Source organism: Mirounga angustirostris, unplaced genomic scaffold (assembly GCF_029215605.1).
Source record: "Mirounga angustirostris isolate CCGP_5_RB_7025 unplaced genomic scaffold, mMirAng1.0.hap1 SCAF_9, whole genome shotgun sequence".
Taxonomy (NCBI): domain Eukaryota; kingdom Metazoa; phylum Chordata; class Mammalia; order Carnivora; family Phocidae; genus Mirounga; species Mirounga angustirostris.
The window spans coordinates 113,563,390-113,587,226 of record NW_026991717.1 but is presented as its reverse complement, the minus strand read 5'-3'; the positions used below and the strand labels follow the sequence as shown (position 1 = coordinate 113,587,226).

Genomic DNA, 23,837 nt, shown 5'->3' with positions numbered 1-23,837 from the left:
TTTAACTGAGGGTTCCAGAGGTGCTCTGGGCTGGCGCCTGTCAGCTGGCCCGAGCCTCTCCGTGAACCCAGGCTTTCCACCGCGAGGGCAAAAGTGTGGGCATGTCGCGCTCGAAATGAGTATTGACTACAAACCTTCTGGCCCCGGACAGGGTTGAGAGGTGGCAACTGGAGGAAAAGCAGGTATGTAATGGAAGGGAAACAGACTCTCTTCCACCGCCAAGCCTGGTTAGGCCACCCAGCCAGCCCCACAGAGGGAGGCAGCAGGGTTGGGAGAAGTCACTGAAGCAGGGGGCAGGGTGGAAAAGGAACTTGAGAGATGGGCACTGATTGGGACTACAAAATCAGATTCTTGCATCTCTGGTAAAAGGAAAGGGTGGGGATGGGGGGGTTGTCCGTCAAGAAAAACAGCCAGGATCAGGCTCGGTGGAAGTGAATTCGAATGCTGCCTTCACTTACTTGACCTCTTGTGGAGAACTTCTCCAAGGTTGAGGAGTCTTCAGTACACAAACTGGTACCATTGCTTCCTCCACGGCAATCAAACAGGACCCTTGAGGGTGTTTCTCCATGAAAGATGGGATGGGATGAAAATAGGCAAATGAGCAGCCTCATCAGCCCCTCTCTGCGCTCCTACCCCAGGGGAGAACAAAGAGCAGTGTTGGATAGTAGGCAGGGTGACCCTCTGAAAGGCATGCGCTAACACTGGGCAGCAGGTGCCGCGGAAGGATGATCTCCATTGGGGAACAGACTTCCTAAGACAGGCTAAGGTCACTATGCAGTGCTGTGAAATGAGGAGCGGTGTCGAGGAGATGCAAACCCTCTCTAGGCATACCCCTTTGTCTATAATTGTTCCTCAGGCCAACCGTGGAACTCAGAAAATGCCCTGCCTGGTCCCATACCAGCCCTTGCCAAACTCCCAACCATCTCGCCCTCTTCTGACCTGATCCTGGAGACTAGGGAAGGAGGAATCCTTCTACTGCTGGCTCTGGCTATTACTTAAACAAGTAGACCATCACAGAATTAAGTCACATTTTGGACTGCTTATTTCATGCCAGTTCCCATGCTCCAAGTTTTACTTCATTGTCTCAATTCTCTCAAAAACCTTATGAGGCAGGTTTTATTATTACATCCATTTCAGACAAGGAAACTGAGATTCGTAGAGATGAAGTAATTTGCCGCAAGTCCTAAAACTCTTACACCCGGAGTCCAGATATCTCTGACCATAGGGCCCATGCTCTGAACCACTAATGACAATGAATAATGATGTTCATGGCACCAGTCACCGGAAGGAACCGTGGAGAATACACTTCAAGGAAGCCATGAGTGAAGTATTGAAGTGACAGCAGAGCCAGGTTCTTCTAGCCAAGGTGACTCCTTTCGGGCATGTGTTGAAGGCTGGGAAGGGAGTTTAGACTTGTTTGGGAGGGGAAAGGAGAGGGATTAAAGTGACCTTTTCATAAAAGTAGCCCGGGGTCGCCTGGGTGGCTCAGTCGGTTAAGCATCTGACTCTTGATTTTTGGATCGGGTCACGATCTCAGGGTCATGAGATGAACCCCATGTCAGCTGTGTGCTGGGCGTGGAGCCTGCTTGAGAGTCTCTTTCCCTCTCCCTCTGCCCTTCCCCCCTTAAAAAAAAAAAGAGTAGCCCAGTAACTGGGCTCTAAAGGGAGTTGAGTTTTATGGGCAAGAATGGAGTCAGGGAGACCAGCCACAGCTCTGGCCCAGCACCCGGACCAGTATAAGGCTCTGCAGTCAGTCCCTGGTTCAAATCCTAGCTCCCCCACTTAGTCTACTGTTCATTCAGTCCCTGAACAAACATAGTGGGTACCATCTCTGTGCCAGAGATAGTTCAGGTGCTGGTAAATGAGATAGTCACAGTTTCTGCCCTCATGGAGCTTGTATTAGGTTGGGGGAAACAGACGATGCACAGATAAACAAATAAATAAACAAGTTAAAACAAACCAGGGAGATTTGATGGAGAATAGCTGTCCAATCACATTGAGTGGACAAGGAAGTAACAGGTAAGCTGAGACATTTTTAAAGGACCTGGTCTTAAGAATATCTAGAGGAGGAAAGCTCCAGGCAGAGGAAAGAGCTATTGCAAAGGACCCAAGACAGGAATGAGGTTGATGGACTTGAGAAAACAGAAGGCAAATACAGCTAGGACAGAGTATCTACTACTGCCTTCCTCCATCTGGAGGAAGAGTGGTAGAGGGTGAGGGGTGGGGAAGCCAGGCTGAGTTTTTGCAGGCTTGATCAGGTACTCAGTGTGGTTTTGGAGCCCAAAGCCCAGCAATTAGTTGCCTGGGAACCTATTTGAAATGCAAAGTCCTGGGCCCCACCCAGACCTCCTGAATCAGAAACTCTGGGGATGGAGCCCTCCGGACGATTTTGCGTGAGCTAATGTTTCAGAACTCCTGGGCTACATTATGCAATTTTAATTTTACTCTTAAGTACAAGGGGAACTTACTGAGGGTTTAAGGAGAGAAGTGGCATGTTATAATTTTCTTTAACAAATTTTTAAAAGTTGTTCTGGCTCTAGAGAGGAGAATGGCCTGCTACAGGGCAAGAGGCACGGAAGCAGGGAAAGATGGGTTGGGTGGCTATTGTAAGGGTCCCAGCCACATGTGACAATGGTTTGAGTAGGGCGGTATGGCAGAAAGGAGAGGTGGACCAGAACTGACAAGGTCAGGGAGGCAGAAACGAGGGCCACAGAGAGCTGGCCGCCATCTGTCCAGAGCACAGTTCAAAGGCGATGTTCTCAGAGAAGACATTCCCCACCCTCCCCCAGTCCCTCCCTATTGTCTAAAAATAAGGAGCATTGCGGAGATCTGGAGTGGGCAGGTGCTTCCTCCGCTGCAGAAGGACAGGTGAGGGAGAGCCGTGAGGAAGGGATGGACTCTGTGAGGCTGAGGAAGTTGGCTGGCTTCCTGGAAGGCTAAAGTTGTTAGCTCTGGAGAGTGAAGTAGGAGCCCTACTGACAGCTCACTCGCGCGCTCTCTCTCTCTCTCTCTAACACACACACACACACACTTACTGAATTGAATGAGACCTGCAGTTTCCAAAAGCAAGGGTTGTGTTTTTCTGCTCGTATCATTACCCACAAAAATCCCAAGAGAGAGATAAGGCCTCTTGCCCTCCTTATATAAGCTCAAGAGAGAGTGGACGGCCAAGAGGAAGGCAGTAAGATACGCCACAGAACTCAGACTCCGGTCTTTTGCTTCCTGACATTCTCTCTGTCACACAGGATGGCACCAGATGACCACCAGAGTGGATTAGGGTTAGGGAGAGGTGAGTCAAGGTTGGGCCCTGTCTTTATTTAAAATTGTGATATTTTGTTCATCCTAGATTGTTGTATTAATTCTGACTTTTAAAAATACTGCGTTAAAATATTGCTGATCGGAATTACTGAGCTGTGTGGTAAACCCTTAAATTTTGCATCTGTGCTTCACTTGCCCTGGTCCTGGCCCTGGATCCATGACTCTCTATTCTATATCAGCTTCTCCCATTGACCATCAACAGCTTTAAACACAAAGCAAATAGGATTTTTATTCCCCTCACCCTTGTGGAAACCTCAGCTTCTACCTTTAGACTCTATTCTCCAAGAAGTTTGCTTACTATGTTCCTGACAAGGTCACCAGGTCCTGTGAAACTAGCAGTAGGCTAGGTTGTCCCAGTAGAGGGGACAGGGTACTCAGAGGTCCTGCAGCTGAGATGGGGCTAGGACTCGGGTGCCCTGGCTCCAGCCCCTGACAGCCTGGGCCCCATTTTGTCTCTAGGTGGTACAAAACAAGAATTTGCCATTTGGCTGGTAGAAGAAGGCAAGAACTGGAAAACAGTTCGTTCAGAAGTCTTATAGGTAGAAATTGTTGACAGCTCCTTTGGGACCCACAACTCAATACGCTGAAATGGTGACAGTGGCTGACAGTGACCCACATGCTGTTTTCGCATCCAGCGCCGCGGCTCATCGCCCAGCCCCGGGGGGGCGGCATGCCTGTCGACTTGTGGGTGAACAGAGCCCCCGGCACAATGCCAGGCTGCAGCTCTGCCTTAGTTTCGTCCCTGATTGATTCAGTCAAGAAAACGTCTGTAGAATAAGCTAATCTTAGTCTCTAATTGAAGGATTTTCTCCACGCAGCCCAGGGACAGGACTCTTTCCTGAACTTGCTATTCACTGGGATCTCTAGAAATTATCTGCCAGCAGTATGGGCTTTATAAGTGTTCTCGTGGACAGGGAATTAAGGTGAAAGTACGGAGCTTTGACAATGTTTGACACAGGTCCCCAGGAGCCAGTCCCTCTCTCTTCCTAATTATTAGAAGGTTTTCCTTGTACCTGAAGTTTCATGTCCATACAATATAGTCTTTTCTTCTTTCTGCTTAGATCACATTTTTTTAAAAAATGAGAAACCCAGGGGCACCTGGGTGGCTCAGTCGGTTGAGCGTCCGACTCTTGACTTGGCTCAGGTCATGGTCTCAGGGTTGTGGGATCGAGCCCCGTGTCAGGCTCTGCGCTCAGGGCAGAGTCGGCCTGAGACTCTCTCCTTCTCCCTCTGCTCCTCCCCCCAACTTGCATGCGGACGCGCACACGCGTGCTCTCGCTCTCTCTCAAGTAAATAAATAAAATCTAAAGAGAGAAAAAAAAAAAATGAGATGCCTACCAGAGAGGGAAATCAAGACAGAGAGACCCAACATGTCCAAAGCCGTGAATCAGATAACCAGCCGCTTGTTCTCTTCCGTGCTGGGAGCACACTGTTAAATAAAATGATTTTATAGATTATTCTCATCGCTTTTCCAGGAAGGGGATTTATCAACTTCAGGGGACAGTAGCCATAGGTCCCCAGACCATTGGTAGGTTGGTTGGTTGGTTGGTTTTACTTCCCCTCTTGGCTTAGAAGCAAGTGGGAGAGAATTGGAGCTGTGAATCATCCTCCCTTTCCCAGACCCCACTCAGTTACGGAGAGGCAGGGCAAACGTGAGGCCCATATAGGGCTAGAAATAACTGAGTCACATGTAGAGCCTAAACCTGCCCAGCTCCACTGCTCTCGGGACTGGAAACTGAATTCCCCTTTGAGAATAACCCCCTTACGGAGATGACTTTCAAGGCCGGATTCTCCCGCTAACCTAGAGTGAAGCTTCCCAACCCTCACTCCGCCCCATCATACCCCCACTCACACCCATACACACGATCAGGAATGTGAAGCCCTCCCCACCGTAGGGCAGCAAAGAGGGAGAAGGATCTGTATCACAGCTTAAAGAGATGAGAGCACTCTTGTCCTGGCAGAGAAGTTGTAATTAGACGATGCATGAGCACATTAGTTTTCCACGTGTGTGAGCACCCACGTACAAATACATACCGCTATCTTGGCACCTGTGCCTAGAGAAATAGTCAAGCTTGGGAGCCTCCTTGAGGTTGGTGATATGTTCAAACCAAGACTGATTTGAGCTGCCTGAGGCATATATGTTGATTCCCTGTATCGAGATAATACATTTCCTAGAGCTTAGTATTACCCCCTACTGCGTGGAAATTCCACACAAGCAAAGGGAAGCAGCAAAAGGGAGGTTTTTCTGTACATGCTCACATCACAAAACTATAAGCTTCATGAGAGCAGGAACAAACTTCTGATATAGAACGAGTGGATGGGCTACCGGGGTGGTGAGTTGTGGAATTCCTTGGTCCTTGTCTTCTCCAAGGAAAGAATTCAGTCGAGAGACTCGATAGAGTTAAAGTAGGAAAGGTTTTTTATTTAGCAAAAGGTGACGGTACACTACAGAGAGGAGAGGAGTGGGCTGACAGAGGATGAAGGGAGGCAGCATGCTGACCTTCTCATTGTTATTTTCTGGGGGTTTTATTTGGCCTCCTCCCTCCCATCCTATTATCATCGCTCCACCCAGGAATGCCCCTCTGTTTCTTCCCCTCTAACCTTTTGTGCAAGTTTATGTTAGTCATCTGCCCGCAAGCTGCCTAAGCACAACCCACAGGAGGGGCGGGGGGCAAACCGCAATGCAAATGGTATTATAATGATATTATAAGAGCCTCAGGGTTACTAGCAGATAAGGTGCGCATGCTCCAAAGCTGGGGCAGTCTCTGTAGCCCCTATCTGCTGCTTATCAGGAGGTGCTAAACTGCAAAAAGGGCTGGTTTAAAGGAGATGGGGCGGTCTCTGCTCAGAGACGGGGCAGCAGGGCGGGGGGTGGGGGGGAGGGAGTCCCAGTCCCTTCGTTATCCTCCTTTCTCCCCTCCTGCTCCAGTCTATCTAACTGCCTACTCTAACAGGTGAAGGATGCGTGAATGGATGAATCAGGGGCCATGTATCCAGTAAGCACTGAAGAGGAACCAAAGAAGGAGATGTAGGCAAGACATATTCTGAGCCCTTGAAATATAGCCTAGTTCAGGAGGCAAGATAATGATTATGAAGGCAGTATGTACTGCATCAGGCAGTACCTGATTAGCTTAGTGCAGTAGTCAGAAGGTCAGGAGCCCGGCATGGGCTGGACATGCAGGAACATCCTCCAGATCTACGTGGTACCTAGGTTCTATTTGAATGGAGTAAGGGGCAGCTGGACAGGTAGAGAGGGCAGACTATCCCAAACCGCTTAGCATGGCTTATAGGGCCCCTTATGTCCTTGACCCTGCCTTCTCTCCAGACTCCTCTATTTCCCCTTGCCTCCTCTCTTGGTGCTCTAGCCAAACTGAACTCCTTTCCTCATCTTGAAGGCACCATGTATTTTTTTTCATCACCAAGCCTTTGCACAGGGCATCCCCTCTCTTTGGAAGACTCTTTCTCCTCCTTGTGGCCACACCAACTTGATTCATCATTCATGCCCCTGCTGAACTATCCCTTCCTCTGGTGAGGCTTCCCTGATCGTATTCTAGACCATGTGCCTCCTCAGGTCTGTTCTCCCCCTATCATCACACTTACCACACTTTACTGTAATTACTTGATGAATGATCTGCCTCCCCCACTACAGAGAAGACTCTTTGAAGTCAGAAATTCTTGCTTGAGAATCATGTCTGCCATGCATTAAGTGCTTAATAAATCCTTGCTGAATGAAGTATTTTATTATGCAGTTTAATGCAGTTTCATTATGCAGTATTGTCATTATGAAGGAATGGATGGATGGATGAATAGATGGGTTGATGGAGTGATGGATGTGGAGAGGAAGGGAGAGACAGAGAGGGAATAAGGAAGGTCTCCAGGGTGTGCAGAAGTATGGCATGTTTTGTTTTGTTTTGTTTTAAAGATTTTATTTATTTATTTATTTGAGAGAGAGAATGAAAGAGAGAGAGCATGACAGGGGAGAGGGTCAGAGGGAGAAGCAGGCTCCCCGCCGAGCCGGGAGCCCGATGTGGGACTCGATCCTGGGACTCCAGGATCATGACCTGAGCCAAAGACAGTCGCTTAACCAACTGAGCCACCCAGGCGCCCCAAGGCATATTTTGAGCATAATGAGGAGAATTGAAGTGTAGAGTTTGTGTGGGCAAGTGTGAAAAGATAAAGTTGAAGAGATGGATGGATGGGTGGACATTACAAAGAGCTTCCAATTCCTGGGATGAAGGGTTCAGTCTTTATCCTAGGAAAGAATGGAGAGAATAAAAATCTGTAATTTAAAATATTTTCTACCTCGTAGAGCTGCCCTGCAAATCATGAGAGCCTTCAAAAAGTAGGGGGCCTATTTTAGAAGACTGCTTTTCTAAGAAATAAAAATCCCCTCACTTTGTCCTGACCTTTGGGAAACAGAGAGAGTGGCCCCTTTGGGGTTTTTGGTACCACTTTGCCTCTGACCCTATCCTGAAGCCTAGATCTGTAATCATACAGTCATGTGAGATGCACTTTTCCCTTTAGCCACAGGTAAGAAGCTCTTCAGGTGTTGGGAAAGTGGGTATTTGGGAGAGCAAATGAGTCAGTCATGAACTACAGTGCCCAGTTATGAGCCAGACATTCCAGAGTAGACAGAATGACCACCAAGTCCTCAAACATGTGTGGGTTTGTGCCCATGGACAGACCCAGCAGTCAGGTCTTAACTGACAGTGGAGACAAAATGTTCCTACATTTTGCTTAGGGGAAGCCATATCTTTGTGGGTACAGCTACTCATAACTGAAGAAGCTGCAAACAGCAGAGGGCTTATCAGAAGGGTCCAGAATAGATTCCAAAGCAGCAAAGATCCTGTGCATGCTCCTTCATACACACCCAAACACCCCTCCCTCCCAATTTGTACCTCCCTGCCTGTTCATCCTCCCACCCACCTGACCACTCACCCCACCCAAGTTGTAGAGAGTTCTTCAGTGAAATCCATCTCTCTGCCTCAGCCTGTCCCATATTCCTGTTGGTTCTGGTATGTGTGTGGGCTAGTGAGTAAATCACACAAGAGTCTCCCAAGCAGGGCTGCTGTTTACAGTTGTGCATGTTGTGCACTGCATAAAGACCCTTGAGTGGAAAGCTAAAAATCCAGCCAGTTCTCTCCATGCCAAGCCCAGCATCCTGATGCATTGCTGTGCAAGCTGGAGAAAGGCACCCTGTCCTTGCCAAGCTGTGCATCTCCAGAGCTGTATTTTTTCTCAACTTTCCACAAAGGTGCTATATAGCCTAGCAGTGGCCCTGCCATCAGGACAGAGTACTCTGATTACAAAATAGATATGGCAAGAGTTTCAAAAGATCATTTGGCTCAGTTCCTAAATTTGTAAAATAAACAAGCCTCCCATATTAGTTGTCTATTGCTGTGTAACAAGTTGTCATAAACTTAGAGGCTTAACACAATATCCATTTATTATCTCACAGTTCTGTAGCTCCGAAGTGCAAGTCTGGTGTGGCTAAGTTCTCTGTGCAGGGTCTTACCAGGCTGAAATCAAGGCTGGATCAGGCTCCTATCTGGAAGCTGTGAGGAAATGTCAGCTTCCAAGGTCATTCAGGTGGTTGGCAGAATCCAATTTCTTGTGGCTTAAAACCTGAAGGTCCCATTCCTGCTGTCTGTCATTCAGGGACCCCTCTGCTGCTAGAGACTGCCTGCATTCCTGCTCACATGACACCTTCCATCTTTAAGTCAGAAACAGTGTGTTGAGTCCTTCTCAGGGTTCGAATCTCCGGCTTCCCCTTCTTCTTGGGCTCGAGGAAGCTGTCTGCTTTTAAGGGCCCAAGTCCTCTCTCACCCACCCACATTCCTTTTAAAAGCCAATCTTTGAGTCTTTTTTCCAAAGGCTTGTTTGGAGAAATATATTCATACCTTACTTATTCAGATAGTTACCCATTTTGAGGAAACACTAGCTTGGGTAAAATCATTTGTAAATCAATCAGAACCACCTTTTGTCATTCTAACCTCTCAAACATTTTGGTAAATCTCCTGCTGTCAGTGGTGTGCGGGAACTGGCTCTTACTGGTTCGCGAGAGCAGATCGTTAAACGTTTAGGAATTTTGCAAGTTGCTCATTAAAACTTAGTAGCTTGAAATTGACTACAATGGGAGTATTTAGGAAAGGCCTATACCCCAAATCAGAGTTCCTTTCCCCCCCACCAGAGAGCTGGTTTACCAGTATACCGCTGGGTGTAGACCTTTACAGGTCATCTACTTGACTTTGTGCAGCATGCAGGAAGCCTTTCCATGGCCGTTTTCATGCATGCTCAGCGGCCTACTTTTTTAATACCACCAGGAACTGGGCAGCCACTCCCTTGTGAGCCAGTTCATCTTATTGTTGTCATGGTCCGTGGTCAGGTAGAAGTCTGCCTCCCTGCCAAAGGCCTCAGTGCTTCGGAAGCAGCATTTGTGACGGCGCCTGGACCATGGAGTGGTGTCATCTTCTGCAAATGACAGCTGTCCCGTGGATCCGCGTATCAGATCCCACTTAGAAGCACAGTCTTTGTAGCCACACTGAGTTCACCTCCCAACTCTGCCACTTACTTAGCTATGACCTTGGCCAAGTCTCTTAACTTTTCTGGGCTTCCAGTTCCTCATCTACAAATTGGGACAAAACTAGTATCTTCCTCGCTGGTTATGGTGACGATTCGGGGAGATAATACACGCAGAGAGAACAGCACCTTGCCTGACCTGTTCCCAACTCCCTGGTTTGTTGGAAGGATGAAATTACTTAATGTACCTAAAGTGCCTGAATAGCACAGGGCCTGGCACAAGGTAAGCACTATACAAATATTAGCAAATTAATTTGAAACACGGTTTGTAGACCCTTCACCCTACCAGTCACCCTCCTCTGTGTGCACTCCAATGTCCCCCTCAAAATGCAGTGTCAGAGTGGACCTACTAACTCCAGCCTTTGGCTGAAATGCTAGCCTTTGATTCCAGCCTCCTCCTCCCTGACTTGAACTGGCATTCGGACAGCTGTCTGATTTTCACTAAGTTGTTTTTTTTTTTTTTTTAAGATTTTTATTTATTTATTTGACAGAGAGAGAGAGAGACAGCGAGAGAGGGAACACAAGCAGGGCGAGGGGCAGAGGGAGAAGCAGGGAGCCCGATGCAGGGCTTGATCCCAGGACCCTGGGATCATAACCTGAGCCAAAGACAGACGCTTAACGACTGAGCCACCCAGGCGCCCCTGATTTTCCCTAAGTTTTTAATAGAATCAGAGAGGCTTGTCCAAGGAGTCTTGAGCGCTAGACCAACAGCATGGGTACATCCTGGCTGCTTGTTAGAAATGCAGGATCTCAGGCACACCCCAGACCCACTGAATCAGAATCTGCATTTTAGCAAGACCCCAGGGAGAGACATATGCACATCAAAGTTTGAGGAGCACTGTTTGGGGACCCTATGGAGAAGGAAATCATTTAGGGCATCCTAAACCTTTTCATGAGACAAGGAATCTCTCCCCTAGACCTTGGCAAGGGCGAGGGGAGTGTCAGTGTCGGGCTGTCAGGGTGTGGTTGGGGTGGGAGGGGCTTTGTGCCCTGAATGGGGCCAGAAACCTGCCAGGGGAAGAGATGGGGGTCTGCTGGTGCCTAATAAAGAGTACTACAAGAACCCAACACAGAGATGTGAAGCTTCTGAAAGCTCCCACAGAAAGGCTAACAGCTCCACTGTGGGCTCTGTCCTGCAGGCCCGGGTCAAGGGAGCTTTGTGAACATGAGCGGGCCTGGAGCAGCCGGGATAAATTTAGAAATGATGAAAAAGAACCCTTCTTGATATGGTGAAGAGTCATTTAGTAGAAATCCAAAGGGAAGAAGTCACCAAGTTAGAGATTATTTAGAGATTACTTCTAGCAAGGGAGGTGCAAAGGGTTAGGAAGCCACCTACTCACAACGCAGCACAGAGGCAGATCCACTTATTACCTTAATTTCTTACCTGCTGCCTGCAATTAAATGGGAGAATCCTGTGGTTCCTCACTGTGGCACAGCTTAGGAACAGCATCCAGCTGCTTGCATAAAATAAGCTGCAGGAGTAATAAGGGACATGTGCTAAAATCCCAGCTCTGCTTCGTGCTAGCTGTGTGATTCTGGGCAAGTTACTTAGCCTCTCTGAGAATTTGTTTTCTCATATTTAAAGTGCAAGTAATAATATCTGTGCTATATGGCTGAAGTAAGGATGAAATAAGAAAGTTCTCATGGTGTTGAGAATGTAAATGTATATATTATCTTAGATCCCTTCCTTGTAGAAAGCCAAATCCACAGGGCCCTCCTCCAGCGTAGTATTCACCCATTCAACAAATAAATGTTGCTTCCTCTCCCTTTCACCCTAAGGGAACTCAGCGGCTAAAGAGCACCTTTCCCTTTGCAGTTTCCTGAGGACTAGAGGCCTGATTTGGAATTGGGTGTTCTCAGTGCAAAGGAATGTTCTGAGAGGCCAGCCAGGCAGCCCAGAAATGGGTTTCCTGATCCCTTCTGGCTTATTGCTGGGAGAGCTCCTGGGCACATCTTTTCCAAGCAATACAGCTGGTCTTAGCTGGGAATGCTGCATGCTTTGGTTCCTCCTTCAGCAGAAGGCTGGGAGGAGAAGCAGGGCAGGTCAACATCCTGCCTAGGTATGGTTCAAAACCCCCAGCCAAGCCCCGTGAATTCAATCTCAGCTTGTTGTTGGAGAGCTCTCCTGTAGACAGACAAATGGAGTGGGCTAATCAACTGAGGGTGTAGTTGGATGACATTGGGCTTCTGGTCTCTTTGTCCCACTGGGAATCCTTAGGCATTCTATCAGAATAGCCTTCAAAAAAATGTTTTATTGTTGTTCCTAATGAGTTTTTGCTGCAAAGAGGCAGATGTGTTCTCAGGTGTGTTAGAAATTCACCCTTCAGTCCTTCAGCAAGTCATGGTCGAGGGCCTCCTCCACACCGGGCACAGGGCACTGGGACTGTGGCAGCAAGTGAGACAGGTTCCCTGTCATCATGGCGCTTACGTTCCACTGAGGACAGACAGACTGTAAACAAAGAAGTTAATAAACCAGCCATCTACCTTCAGGCTGTGATTGGCGCACTGAAGGGAACGAGCAGATGGAAGGTGACCCGTGGTGGGGAGGTAGAGACAGTGGGCAGGAAAGAGACCCAAGGAGGTAACGTGGCCATGGAAGGCCTCTCCTAGGAGGTGATGCTTATGTGGAGACCCAAAGGATAAGGATAGCACAGACCCAGGCACAGAGAACAAGTCAGGATGATGCCTTAAGTGGGAAGGGGCTTGATTTAAGGAACAGAAAGACCAGTGTGTCTGGGACTCCCGAGCAAGGGGAGAATGGTGGGAATGGAGTCAGCAAGGTCACCAGCAGCTGGGTTATGTAAGATTCTAGAGGCCATGGTAAGGACTCTACATTTATTCCAATGATAGTAGTGGGATGGGACTTGGATTACATTTTTAATGGACAGCCCTGGGTCATTTTGGGGGGAAGGAATTGAAGGAGAGGGCAAAGGCAGGAATATTTCTTAGGAGGTTATTACCAAGTTCAAAGGAGAGGCAATGGTGTTTTGACTGACGTCTCAGTAGCAAAGGGAAAGATGGCGGCAAATTACATGTATCAGGGTTGGGGTGGGGTTAGGGGGAAGGGTGAGGAAAAGGAAGGAATCGGGGTGTTTCCAGATTTGGATAGACCATGTTGCTGTTGACTGAAATGAGGAAGAACAATTTTGGAAAGAGAACTCAAGACCTGGTTGGTGGCTCTCACTTAATTTAAATGTTCTTGTGGCTTCATCTGTGGCTTGAGTAGAGTTGAGGATTTACTTGGTTTTCAAGAGCTGGAAAAGAAGGGATTTCTCTAGCTTCCAGGCAGGGTCCAAACAGAGGTGATGCCTTCCCCGTGACCGATCCCAGCGAGGGAGTCTGACACCCCACCTCCTCCACTCCTCCCACCAGGGGTTCCAGCCAGCTAACCGTAGTTCCTCATGCCACTACTAATGTCTGTTCTCACTTCCCTGTCTTCCACTGAGTTATTGATGGCATCTCTTATTCTCTTTATCTCTTCGCTAAAAATCGCAAGCACAAGTCACACTATGTCTAAGGACGCGGTCTGTCTAGCCCAGAGCTTATTGCTGACACAAGGCCAGATTCTGAAAAACCATGAGTTGCTGTCTACGCTCTCACCCTTAGCATTTCAAGCCCCTCTCCTAACCCATGGGGATGGATCGTCCTGTACCATCCAGTCCTTTCTTGACCTGACTTCTGTTTCCAGCCTGTACCCCCTCTTGGGCCACCAGTGTTATGTACTGATGTCCCCTTATTTTCCAACTTAATGACTGGAGATGGTAAGATTCCCTTATAAAATACTCTCAAACCACCAAATCGGGGTCCTATTGCTCTTAGTAATAATGGTTGCTATTTATTAAACACTCCCAAGGGAACGCGTACCCCACCAAGTGCATCATGTGCATGATCTCATTTAAGAACGCTCTGAAGTAGATATTCGTACTCCACTTTACAAATAAGGCTTGAAGAGCTTTAGCAGGTTGCCCCAGGTCACCCAGCTAGTGAGAGGTAGAGGCCAGATCTGACCCCAAGTCCTCAGTCTCCAGTACCAGGGCCACTGCTCTCAAGGAAGAAAGGCCAGAGAGGCCTTTCAGAGGTTGAACAGGCATGCTTTCTGTGCTGACGAGCCAGCTTGTTCTGTGATGGCAGTGGGTGTGGCCAGTGATGATGGTTTGGAGTCTTTGATTTTGAAGCCGTGGACTGGTGGGGGCTGGGGTGTATTAGTAACTGCTGTTCATTCACTTTGGGAGCCACAGGCCCACATTCGGTTCTCTAGGATCAACAGTGTGGACAAAGGAAGCTTTGTAGGCATCCAACACTCTTAACAGTGACTTGGGAAAAACTGGGAGAGCACAGAGTTGTCCCAAGTCAGAATATAAAGATATTCCTATTTTATATATATATATATATATATATATATATACATACATACACACACACATATACATATATATATATACATATATATATATTTTATTTATTTTTTTTAAAGGCGGGTGCTGAAGGCCTCAGCCCACCCAAGTCTGAGAGGGTGCAGGCCCACAGACAGCTGGGTAAGGCTGTCCCACTGCTGAGGGAAGACTCAGCTCTGTGCACACCCCCTCCAGCCATGTCCCACACCCTCTGCGAGACACCTCCACTAGAGTCTGGTGCTGAAATGTCCCCATTATTAAGCAAAGGTTGGGAGTGGCCCAGGTCCATGTTTGTTTTTAAAGCTCCTAGTAATGAAAGAAAGAAAGAAAGAAAGAACGAACGAACGAACGAACGAAAGAAAGAAAGAAAAAGGAAGGAAGGAAGAAGGAAGGAAGGAAGGAAAGAAAAATGGAAATCAGTACTACTAAAATTGGTTTATATTTTTCATTGTTTAACAAAGCACCTTTTAACATAAAAATAGTGTAATTGTGCTAGTCCCAAGGTCATTGTAGGATTTGTAAGGTAACTGGGACTCGGAGTGCCCTAGAATTCATGTGATCCCCTCCGTGCACCCCTGTGGCTGCAGGGCTTATTTGGAGGTAGCTTGTAGCTTCTGAAGCCCTTCGTGAGTTACCAGAATGTGTGACTTGAACCGCGTGGCCCTCCTGGCTTCCCCGTGGTAGTCGCTGCCACAGAGAAAGGGAAAAGTCCTTCTATGTCCAGGCAAGATTCCCACAAGCCAACAGGCCCCTCCATCCATGTCCTTTATAGAAAGGAAACATAAGCCTTTCAGAACAACACCAGCTGATTTCAAAAGTCAAAAAAACTAAAAAAAAAAATTCTCCCTGTCCCCAAAGCAAGAAGGATAAGGAAGCAAACATTACAGAGGACCTAAATGACTGAGCCATTATATGCATATTATTTCATTGCTCTCACAACCGCCCTGGGATGGTGTAAGCATTATTTAACCTGTTTGTGTATCAGTTACATTATTTGTCCGAGGTCACATAGCATACCCAAGATTAGAACCCAGAACCATTGACTTTCCAGCTTTCAAGTCTGACCATGCCACGAAGCCACATGAAGCCTAAGAGGAGCCCAGGAAGCCTAGATGGGGGCCTGGGGCAGCCCTTCCCCTTGGTGCCCCCCATGGGGGCACACTTTGACCTTTCTGGATCTTTTCACTGTTTCCTTCTCTTCCTGTTCCTTCTCCTGGCTGGCTTGCCCCCCACCCCAATCTGCTCCTTGCTTATGATACTTATTTTTCCATCCACAGCAAAGCAATTCACATCAAGGTAATTGATGATGAGGCGTATGAGAAAAACAAGAATTACTTCATTGAGATGGTGGGCCCCCGCATGGTGGATATGAGTTTTCAGAAAGGTGTAGTACCCTGTCCTACCCAATAATGTTAACATTCTTCTCTCCTCTCTTCTTCTGGTTCTGTTTGTCTTCTCTTCCCCTTTCTTCTGCCACTCTAGTCCACGTCCCCTTGTTTTCTTTCTTGTTCTCTCATTTCCTTTCTTTCCACCTCTCCCTCTCCTCTCTCTGATCCCAGCTCTGCCCTAACACCTGCCAGCCTGTCACATGGTATCCATAAGAGGGATGTTCAAGAGTCAATGCTAATTTCTGTGGGATGGAGAAATGGATATGGGAAAAACACAGGGTAGGGGAGAGACAGAGAGAGAGAGAGAGAGAGAGTCAGCCAGAGCCCAGAGTATCGTATATGGGTTCTCTGCTTCTCCTGGACGGCTTCATATACAGGAAAGAAAAAGATCACACAGCACAGTGCCAGGCAGAAGGGCGGCACTGGGAAACTGGCTTAGGTGCTCAGTACAGACTCCTATGGGGCAGGTATTCTCAGGGCTAAGCTTAGAGTCCCCAGACATTGGCAATCAATGTATTTGGATTTGGGTTCTATTTATGGTTCATCCCATTCCCCAGAGCAGGCCTGAGGAGCCCTCTTTTCTGCCATATTCCTGCTATCAAGGTGTGTTTCTCTTCTGACCTTGATTGAGCTGAAAGTACAGGTTTGAGTTTGAGGTCTAGGTCACAGACCTACCTGCTGGACTCTGTTTTCCCTGCAAAGAACATCTAGGTGTGGTGGCAGAGGGTTAGAATGGTGGGAGAAGGGCTTCTGAGTTGAGTGGAGGCTTTCCCACGAGATCACAGGATTTCTCAGAGCAGATGGAGCCTTTGCCTTCAACTTAAATGACCCACACACCCCAGACTTCCGATAGGCAAGTCAGAACATTCTCTTCTGGACAGACCACTATGTCGAGGGGAGCCACTAGTATTCGGGGGCAACGTTCCTTCCCTGGCAGGGCCATCAATCAGGTCCCTCCAGCCAGGCCCTTGGTCACAGGGCACCCATTCCTAACCCACAGCAGAGTCCCTGCAGGAGAAAAACTACCAGGCTCACAGCTCCTGGGTAGCCCCAGGTTCCCATATCTAGGGCCTAGAGAGAAGTTCCTAGAAAATTCTTCTTCTTCTTTTTTTTTTTTTTAAAGATTTTATTTATTTATTTGACACAGAGAGAACCAGACTGAGATAGAGAGAGACAGACAGACAGCAAGCACAAGCAGGGGGAACGGCAGGCAGGGGAGCAGGCTCTCTGCTGAGCAAGGAGCCCTACATGGGGCTCTATCCCAGGACTCTGGGATCATGACCTGAGCCGAAAGCAGCTGCTTAACCAACTGAGCCACCCAGGCGCCCCTAGAAAATTCTTCCTGACAGTCATTTAGCTTTGTCTTTTTCCTCCCGAGCAAAGTATGTAAAGGTGTCCAAAAATGGTGCCAAGAAAGGGTAACCAAAAGTGTACTTGTGAAACACACACACAAAACACAAATGCACAGCAAATCTTGTGTCCACCAAACCACCTCAGGTCAATCTGCCACTTTACAGGTAGCAAAGCTGAGCGTGTCTTCGGAATAGAAGAGGAACATCAGAGGCTCTGATTAGACATTTTAGGTTATTGTTTGTTAGCACCGCTTTGCCCTTTAGAGAGCATTTAGGTCCCAGGCCAAAGACAAAGCTAGCAGAAAACAAAAATCATGGCTCACTACTGGGACCTGCCAACCCCACCATGGTGCCATGAAGGACCAAGAGGGGGATGATCCAGGCCCCCACAGCAACTTCTCCAATGACAATTGGCCTGAGCCAGCCTCATGCCAGTCTCTGGAGGGCAGTGATTTTCAAGGAAACTTTGCTTCCCTGGATGATTTGTTTTTAAAATACTGTGCTTTGTTGACACGCCCAGAAATGAACAAAGACCTCCTTCACCATTTTCCCCAGGCCCCAGATAATCAGCATTTAAGGAAGCCAGCCTTGGGACATATCAGCCCTATATGATAGAAGTACAGAGGTGATTTAGAATTTGATGACATATCATTTTCTTTACATATTCCTAGGAGTACATCTGCTGTAAATATTAAAGGAGTCCTGTATCATATTGTGGTTAATACATACTTATTTTAGTTCCCAACACCAAAGCCCTGAGATCAAAAATGACAAAGATGTTAGAAATTCTCCCTTCCTTTCTCTCTCTCTCTCTCTCGTTTCCCTTCCTGATAAATACTTTAAAGTTTTCTTTGTGAGGCTCACATAAGAAGTGAGCGTAGACACGGGAAGGGAAACGAGCCCCTAGCTAGGTACTATTGGCATATTTCCTGTTGGAGAAGGGCCCTGGATCATTCCCAATGGGCCGGTAGTTTACCTGCTTCCCGAAGAAATGCCAGTTACCATGTGACACCCAATGGAATGTGCTGCCCAACTCACTTCCTACTAACCATCGGCAGGATCTAAACTGACTCCTCCCTACCAGCACCCTTGTCCTTCCCCTTTCCCTCCTGTCCTCCTGGAACCCTTCCTTTGCCCACTTTTCCTTGCCTCCTGGCTCCCTTTCCTTCACACCCATAAGGAAACTACGACCAAGGAGACAAGAAAAGCTGAGACCATTTTTTAATATGAGAAAAATACAATCCACCATAGTCCTGTCAAATGCCACCATGGCGGGACCGGGCTGCATGCGCCAGGAGTAATGGGGAATGATTTTAAAGGCTGTGCTCCGAATGACCAACCAATCTACCGACCCAGTCGACACACTCTCTCTCTTGTTGTCCCTACAGGAAAACCATAAGGGTTAAAATAGTAGATGAGGAGGAATACGAAAGGCAAGAGAATTTCTTCATTGTCCTTGGTGAACCGAAATGGATGGAACGTGGAATATCAGGTGTGAGATTCTTTAAAAAACAGAACAAAATAAAACAACAACAACAAAAAGAAAGAGAAAAATTTAAACTGAAAAGCAACAGCAACAAAAAGCAACTCTGTTTTTTCTCCCCCCATTTTCTTCCCTTTTCCTTTTTCCTCTTTTTGACCAATGGACTTTTTTATTCTTTTCCCTCCTGTATTCTCGCTCTCACCCTGTTTCGGTGTCATCTCTGCCTTCTTAGCCTTAGCTGATTCCCCAATCCTCCTTTCTCACCTTCTGGACAGCGCTGCAGCCTCAACTCCTCATTACCCTACTGAATTACTTCCTTCCACCTTGTGCTCCAATGATCTGATCACCACTGTCCCCTGCACTCTCCCCCGCAGCCCCCACACATACATGGACCCTGTAAATGTGGAAACTCCTTGGTGGGTGGGGAGGAGAAGAAAAAGAAAGGAATGTGATGCCATGCATGTCTGTACCCCTTCCCTACCTTCTTGCCCTCCCACCCCTCACCCTCAAGCCTGGATTGAATGGGGGAAGGGTCTGGGGTGGAGGCTGGGGCCCATGTTGCAATGACGCTTTGACAGTTTTGTGCTGCATTCCCCAACCTTCCTTGAGTGCTTGGCAGGTTATTCACTTGCAGAGTGGTTCATAGGTCCCTCTGCCCTTCATGGAGGTAAGTGTTTTATCTGACTATTTCACAGTTGGGGAGACCATAGTATGAAAAGGTATACCAAGTGTCAGAGGCCACAGCTTCTGAGACCTCTCTGAGACAGAGCTGGTGTCTGAGGTAGTCATATGATCTGGAGTCCTGAACTATTCTTCCTCCCCTTGACATCCAGCCCATCTCATTCTACCTTTATTCCAAGACCAAAGGAGGGAACTTTATTCAGGTTGCTTTAGGACCATGCAATCCCTAAAGCAGAAAATTGGGAGTCTGCAAAGAGAAGGAAATAATTCCAGATATGGGTATCTCCCCAGCCAGAGAGCCCTGGAAAAGGACTGACATTGGGCGGGCCCAGAGTATTGACTTATGGGTTTTCTGATAGGAGAAGGGCCTCTAAATGGTGTAGTTGGTGTTGATCCCTGAGAAACAACACAGTTCACAGAAGCCTGCCTTTGCTTGGCATCTGCAAATAGACATATCGCCCAGATCCCAAGATAACCCTCATCCCACACCAGGGGAGTGGCCTCATCTCCTCCCTTCCTCAAGACACGCATCTTGGGATACCTGCTAGGGTTCCATTCCTAAGCGACTGATTATGTTGCAACCAAGGAAGATATAAGGAAAGATTTCTTCTCTTGAAGAAAAATGATTGGAAACCACTACTTCGAAAGTGTTGGAGGAATATATGTGGTAATGGAAAAGGTGCTCTTGGGAAATATCAAGAGAAGGACATTCACAGTCCCCTTCAGGAGAGATATGCTTCTGGGAGCCTCATGGAGAATGGAACAGTGAGACCCACTTGTTTGTCAAAAAAGGGTGATTATTCTGCAACTACTTCACATTCACATGACAAAGAGCAGCATAAAGCCTTTCATTCAAGGACAGATCTAAGAGATTCAGCAACTATCCTCCTAAAGTCTTGTCGACAGGTATGACTGATCAGTTCTCACTGTCTTCTGGGGACTCTCTCTGCAGATCTGACCAGTTCTGTGTCCACCCAGGTCTGGACATGCCTAGTGTTCTAGAGGCAAAAGCCCTCTCCATCTTCCATTACTCATCCTCTCCTTGCCACCTGATAGGATGTCGCCATGAGCCTGACTGCCAGAGTGTGCGGGAAAAAAATCTCTAGTTCCATTGTTTAGATTGCGTTTCTGCCAAACCACTGAGAATATTCTCAGAAGTTGTCTCAACACCTGCCCTACCTCATTCCCACCCCCCTTGTGCATTTACTCCTCCTCTTCATGATTGAGTGGATGCCGCAGACACCTAAAGCCATTGTAAACTAGCTTTATCAATTTCCATAGTCTCTGCTATGTAGGTGCAAATGAAAGCAGCACAAAAGATCATTCAGGGTAGCTGTAAAGAAGGCAGTGGCTCCAGACAAAAAGAATGGGTTAAAAGTCCATCCATGACTTTATTCCACCAGTAAAGAAGCCTCCCCTTTTTTTTCTGCCTCCCCAATAAACCCTGATCAACAGCAGGACAGGGAGTGACCTAGGATACACCTTGCACTCTTCAAGAGACTTGGCCAAATGCAAATGCCTTTGGCTACTCCCCCCCCCCCCCTTTTTTTTTTGGCCCTGAACTCCGTTCAAGGAGATGTCAGCAAAGTCCTAGTGGAGCCTAGTCCTAGGGAGTGAGTAGGTGAGAAGGCAAGGATCCTCCAGGTCTTCCCAGTGACCAAGATGCCAAGATGGAAGGTGCCAATAGGAAATATGTGCATTTCCTGACTTCCTGGTCTATTGTCTATTTTCAGTTTCTTCACATCTTCCCATATTTTGGCATTAGACCATAAGGTGAAAGGTCATACAACTTGATTGTCTAGACTCAGAATCAAATGAAAACCCATCCTGATTTTCAGAATTCCCTGCTGTTCTCAGAGTGAGAAGCTGTCTTTTCATGATTACTGCTGCATGGGAGAGCCTTAGGCATTCAGAACAGCATAGACTTTGCATGGTCAAAATGACATTTGCATTACCAAAAAAAAAAAAAAAAAAGGACTGTATTTGAAATAGCAGATTCTATTCTTGGCAAACAAAACAGACTTTAGAGGTGAGATTAAATGCTCTGGATAAGCTAGAGGAGGGAAAAGGGAGGATGAATAGGAAACATGGTTGCTCTGGTGTAGAGTAAGTGCTCTAGTCCAGAAGTAGACATTGGAGGGCAACGCCGAGCAGCATGGTCAAGGCTGTTGGGGGCTGGACACTTGGAGCCTCATGTGGAAAGGAAAGCACTCTCCCCCAGTCGTGGGGCCTGTCTGTGCCCCCTCTTACCACATCAATGGGCTCACCCTGACAAGCTGCCCAGATGCTTCCAGTTACTCACAGAGCTATGCTATTTCCTGTATGTCCCTGGGGTGTCTGAGCAAGGATAAATGATGCTCACCTGACCCTGGGGATCAATACAGGGGAAAGTTCAGCTGCAGATTTTCTCATCATCAGCAGCAGGAAAAACACCCTGGAGGTATTATGTCACTCAGAATTGGCCTATCTGGATCTCGCTGACCATCTATAACTGCTAAGTGGAAAGTCTCAAATTCATGTAGACAATGGTACCATTCCAGCTGACTGCAAGCCCTCTCATTGTGATAGAGATGATCCTGGGTTGGGAGGGACTTCTGAGTGAAAACCAGGGCAGCAGGGACCTTTTTGGAAGAGCTACCCCTTGTGGGTCTACCTGGGGTCACTGATGTGTTCGGGTTTCTGGTTTCCCCTGGAGCTTGAGGGCCAGGAAGGGTTCTGCTTCCGTACAGATCCATAGAAGGAGCAGAATGAACAAGCTCTCTTGCTATCTGTCTGTCTACCTATCCATCTCAATGTAGCAAGGAGGTTCACTCAATTACCCCTTGGAATTCCATATGGGAGAAACCAGAAAAAGCTGACTGCTGTTTGCTCTGCTTATATACCATAAAAATTCTCAGTCCACGTGTTTTCAGTGGTTGTGACTGTGAGATGGTGGATCACTGGCCCGAGTTGCATTCCTAGAGATTTTTAGAAGAAACAATTCACAGACACCACCCCCGCTCCTTCCTCGGCACCGTCAGTCACCAGCTGTATCAGGAGGATGTGGTGGGATGTTCCCAGACTTTTATTTGACAAGAGCCAGGGAGTGTGGGGCTGTACTGAGACACCATTGAGAGGAAAATGTGGTATGTCACAAGAATTTTTTAGCGTAAGTCCAAATTCGGGACCTAGGAATGCCCTGCGTTAGGTACGTCTAACTAAGCTTCCCAGTCCGTGTAGGGGCCTTATTATTTGTCATCTTCCATCTACAAATAGCTTTCTTTCTTTTTTTTTTAAGATTTTATTTATTTATTTAAGAGAGAATGAGATAGAGAGAGAGCATGAGAGGGGGGAGGGTCAGAGGGAGAAGCAGACTCCCTGCGAGCAGGGAGCCCGATGCGGGACTCGATCCCGGGACTCCAGGATCATGCCCTGAGCCGAAGGCAGTCGCTTAACCGACTGAGCCACCCAGGCGCCCCCTACAAATAGCTTTCTGTATGACAGTTTCTCTGGTCCAGAATACCTGGACCCTAGTTAGCCTGTCCTGTCTGGAACAAAAACACCACCATCCAGAGATGCAGCCCCACAGGATCTATAAAAAATACAATTGCCAAAATACGTGGCAAAAAACAAACCTCAGCTGAACCCCTACTAGTTGTGGTGACTTTGCTAGGCACAGGTTAATACAAAATGGTATTACCCTAACCGCCAGGCTGTATCTATAAAAAGATAAACCATTCAAAGAAAACATTTTGCAGAATTCAAAGTTCTGGCCATCGTGGTAGCTAGGAAGCTATTCGTGGCCATGGAAGTGTTATGGGCACTGGGAAGCTAAGCACGATCTGGTTATAAGGTTAGGGATAGAAGACACAGGACTGAGCACTATTCCACTCTTGTAGGCCACTGCTCAGGACCCTGAACTCCTATTCAAGCCCCAGGGTCATATGCCCCACTGATAAGCCAGCTACACTCTACAGTTTCCATGGTAACTGGATCCTCATTCCTTTACAGAATGGATATGATAACCTGATTTCTTAGAAGATCACGAATGACCAACTCTGTGTCAGCTCCGCTCACATGGATTCCCCATCCTCATTCCTTTTCCCCTCGCCCCCAGAGCTGTAGGAAAGGTGCGGGGAAAGTCAGGCTGCAGGGCTCTGGTGCTCAGCAGTCCCTCCAGTGGCTTATGCCTCTTGCTGGTGCTGTGCATGCCCTAAATGCTGCCTTTTGCATGTGGCTGCAAAGCTCTCACCCACTAAGCTCACTGCCTTCCTTATCCTGCTGCAACCACAAAGCCTGGGGATACTTTCAAGATGGGACCTTAATGCTCTTTCCTTTTCTTTCTTCCCCTTGTCTGGTACCCATTTGCAAACAGCGCTCCTGTTGTCTCCAGGTAAGAGGTGTCTTGCCCCCTCTTTTCTACTTCTCGCCAGTGCCATTATTTAGTTTAAGACCAATGTCCTTTGATTTAGTAGGAACTGCGGGCTCGAGCTAACCTGACAAGTTCTCCTAAGGACTGAGAGGTTTATTTCCCCACTTGAAGTAATTGTGAGGAAGTAGACAATTCTTTGAGCACCACTTCTGTCAGCGGATGTGGGTAAAGGCAGAGCTGGTCCTCTTTGGGGCCAGGAAGAGAGTTGAAACTTACCAGACAGACAGTGGG

General features: G+C 47.5%; 1 protein-coding gene across 10 annotated transcripts in view; it reads left to right on the top strand.

Moving 5' to 3' along the window:
• SLC8A3 (solute carrier family 8 member A3) overlaps positions 1-23,837 on the top strand; it is a 146,030-nt gene that overhangs the window by 110,975 nt on the left and 11,218 nt on the right. For 3 of the 10 annotated variants that reach the window (XM_064571257.1, XM_045901109.3, XM_045901106.3), the window contains exons 3-4: positions 15,569-15,675; positions 23,550-23,567. In XM_064571257.1, coding sequence (XP_064427327.1) covers positions 15,569-15,675; positions 23,550-23,567 — 125 coding nt within the window. Of the gene's footprint in view, positions 1-1,296; positions 1,367-15,568; positions 15,676-18,419; positions 18,524-23,549; positions 23,568-23,837 lie in introns of those variants that run through there. The other 7 variants (XM_045901113.3, XM_045901108.3, XM_045901112.3 and 4 more) reach the window with 6 other exon arrangements.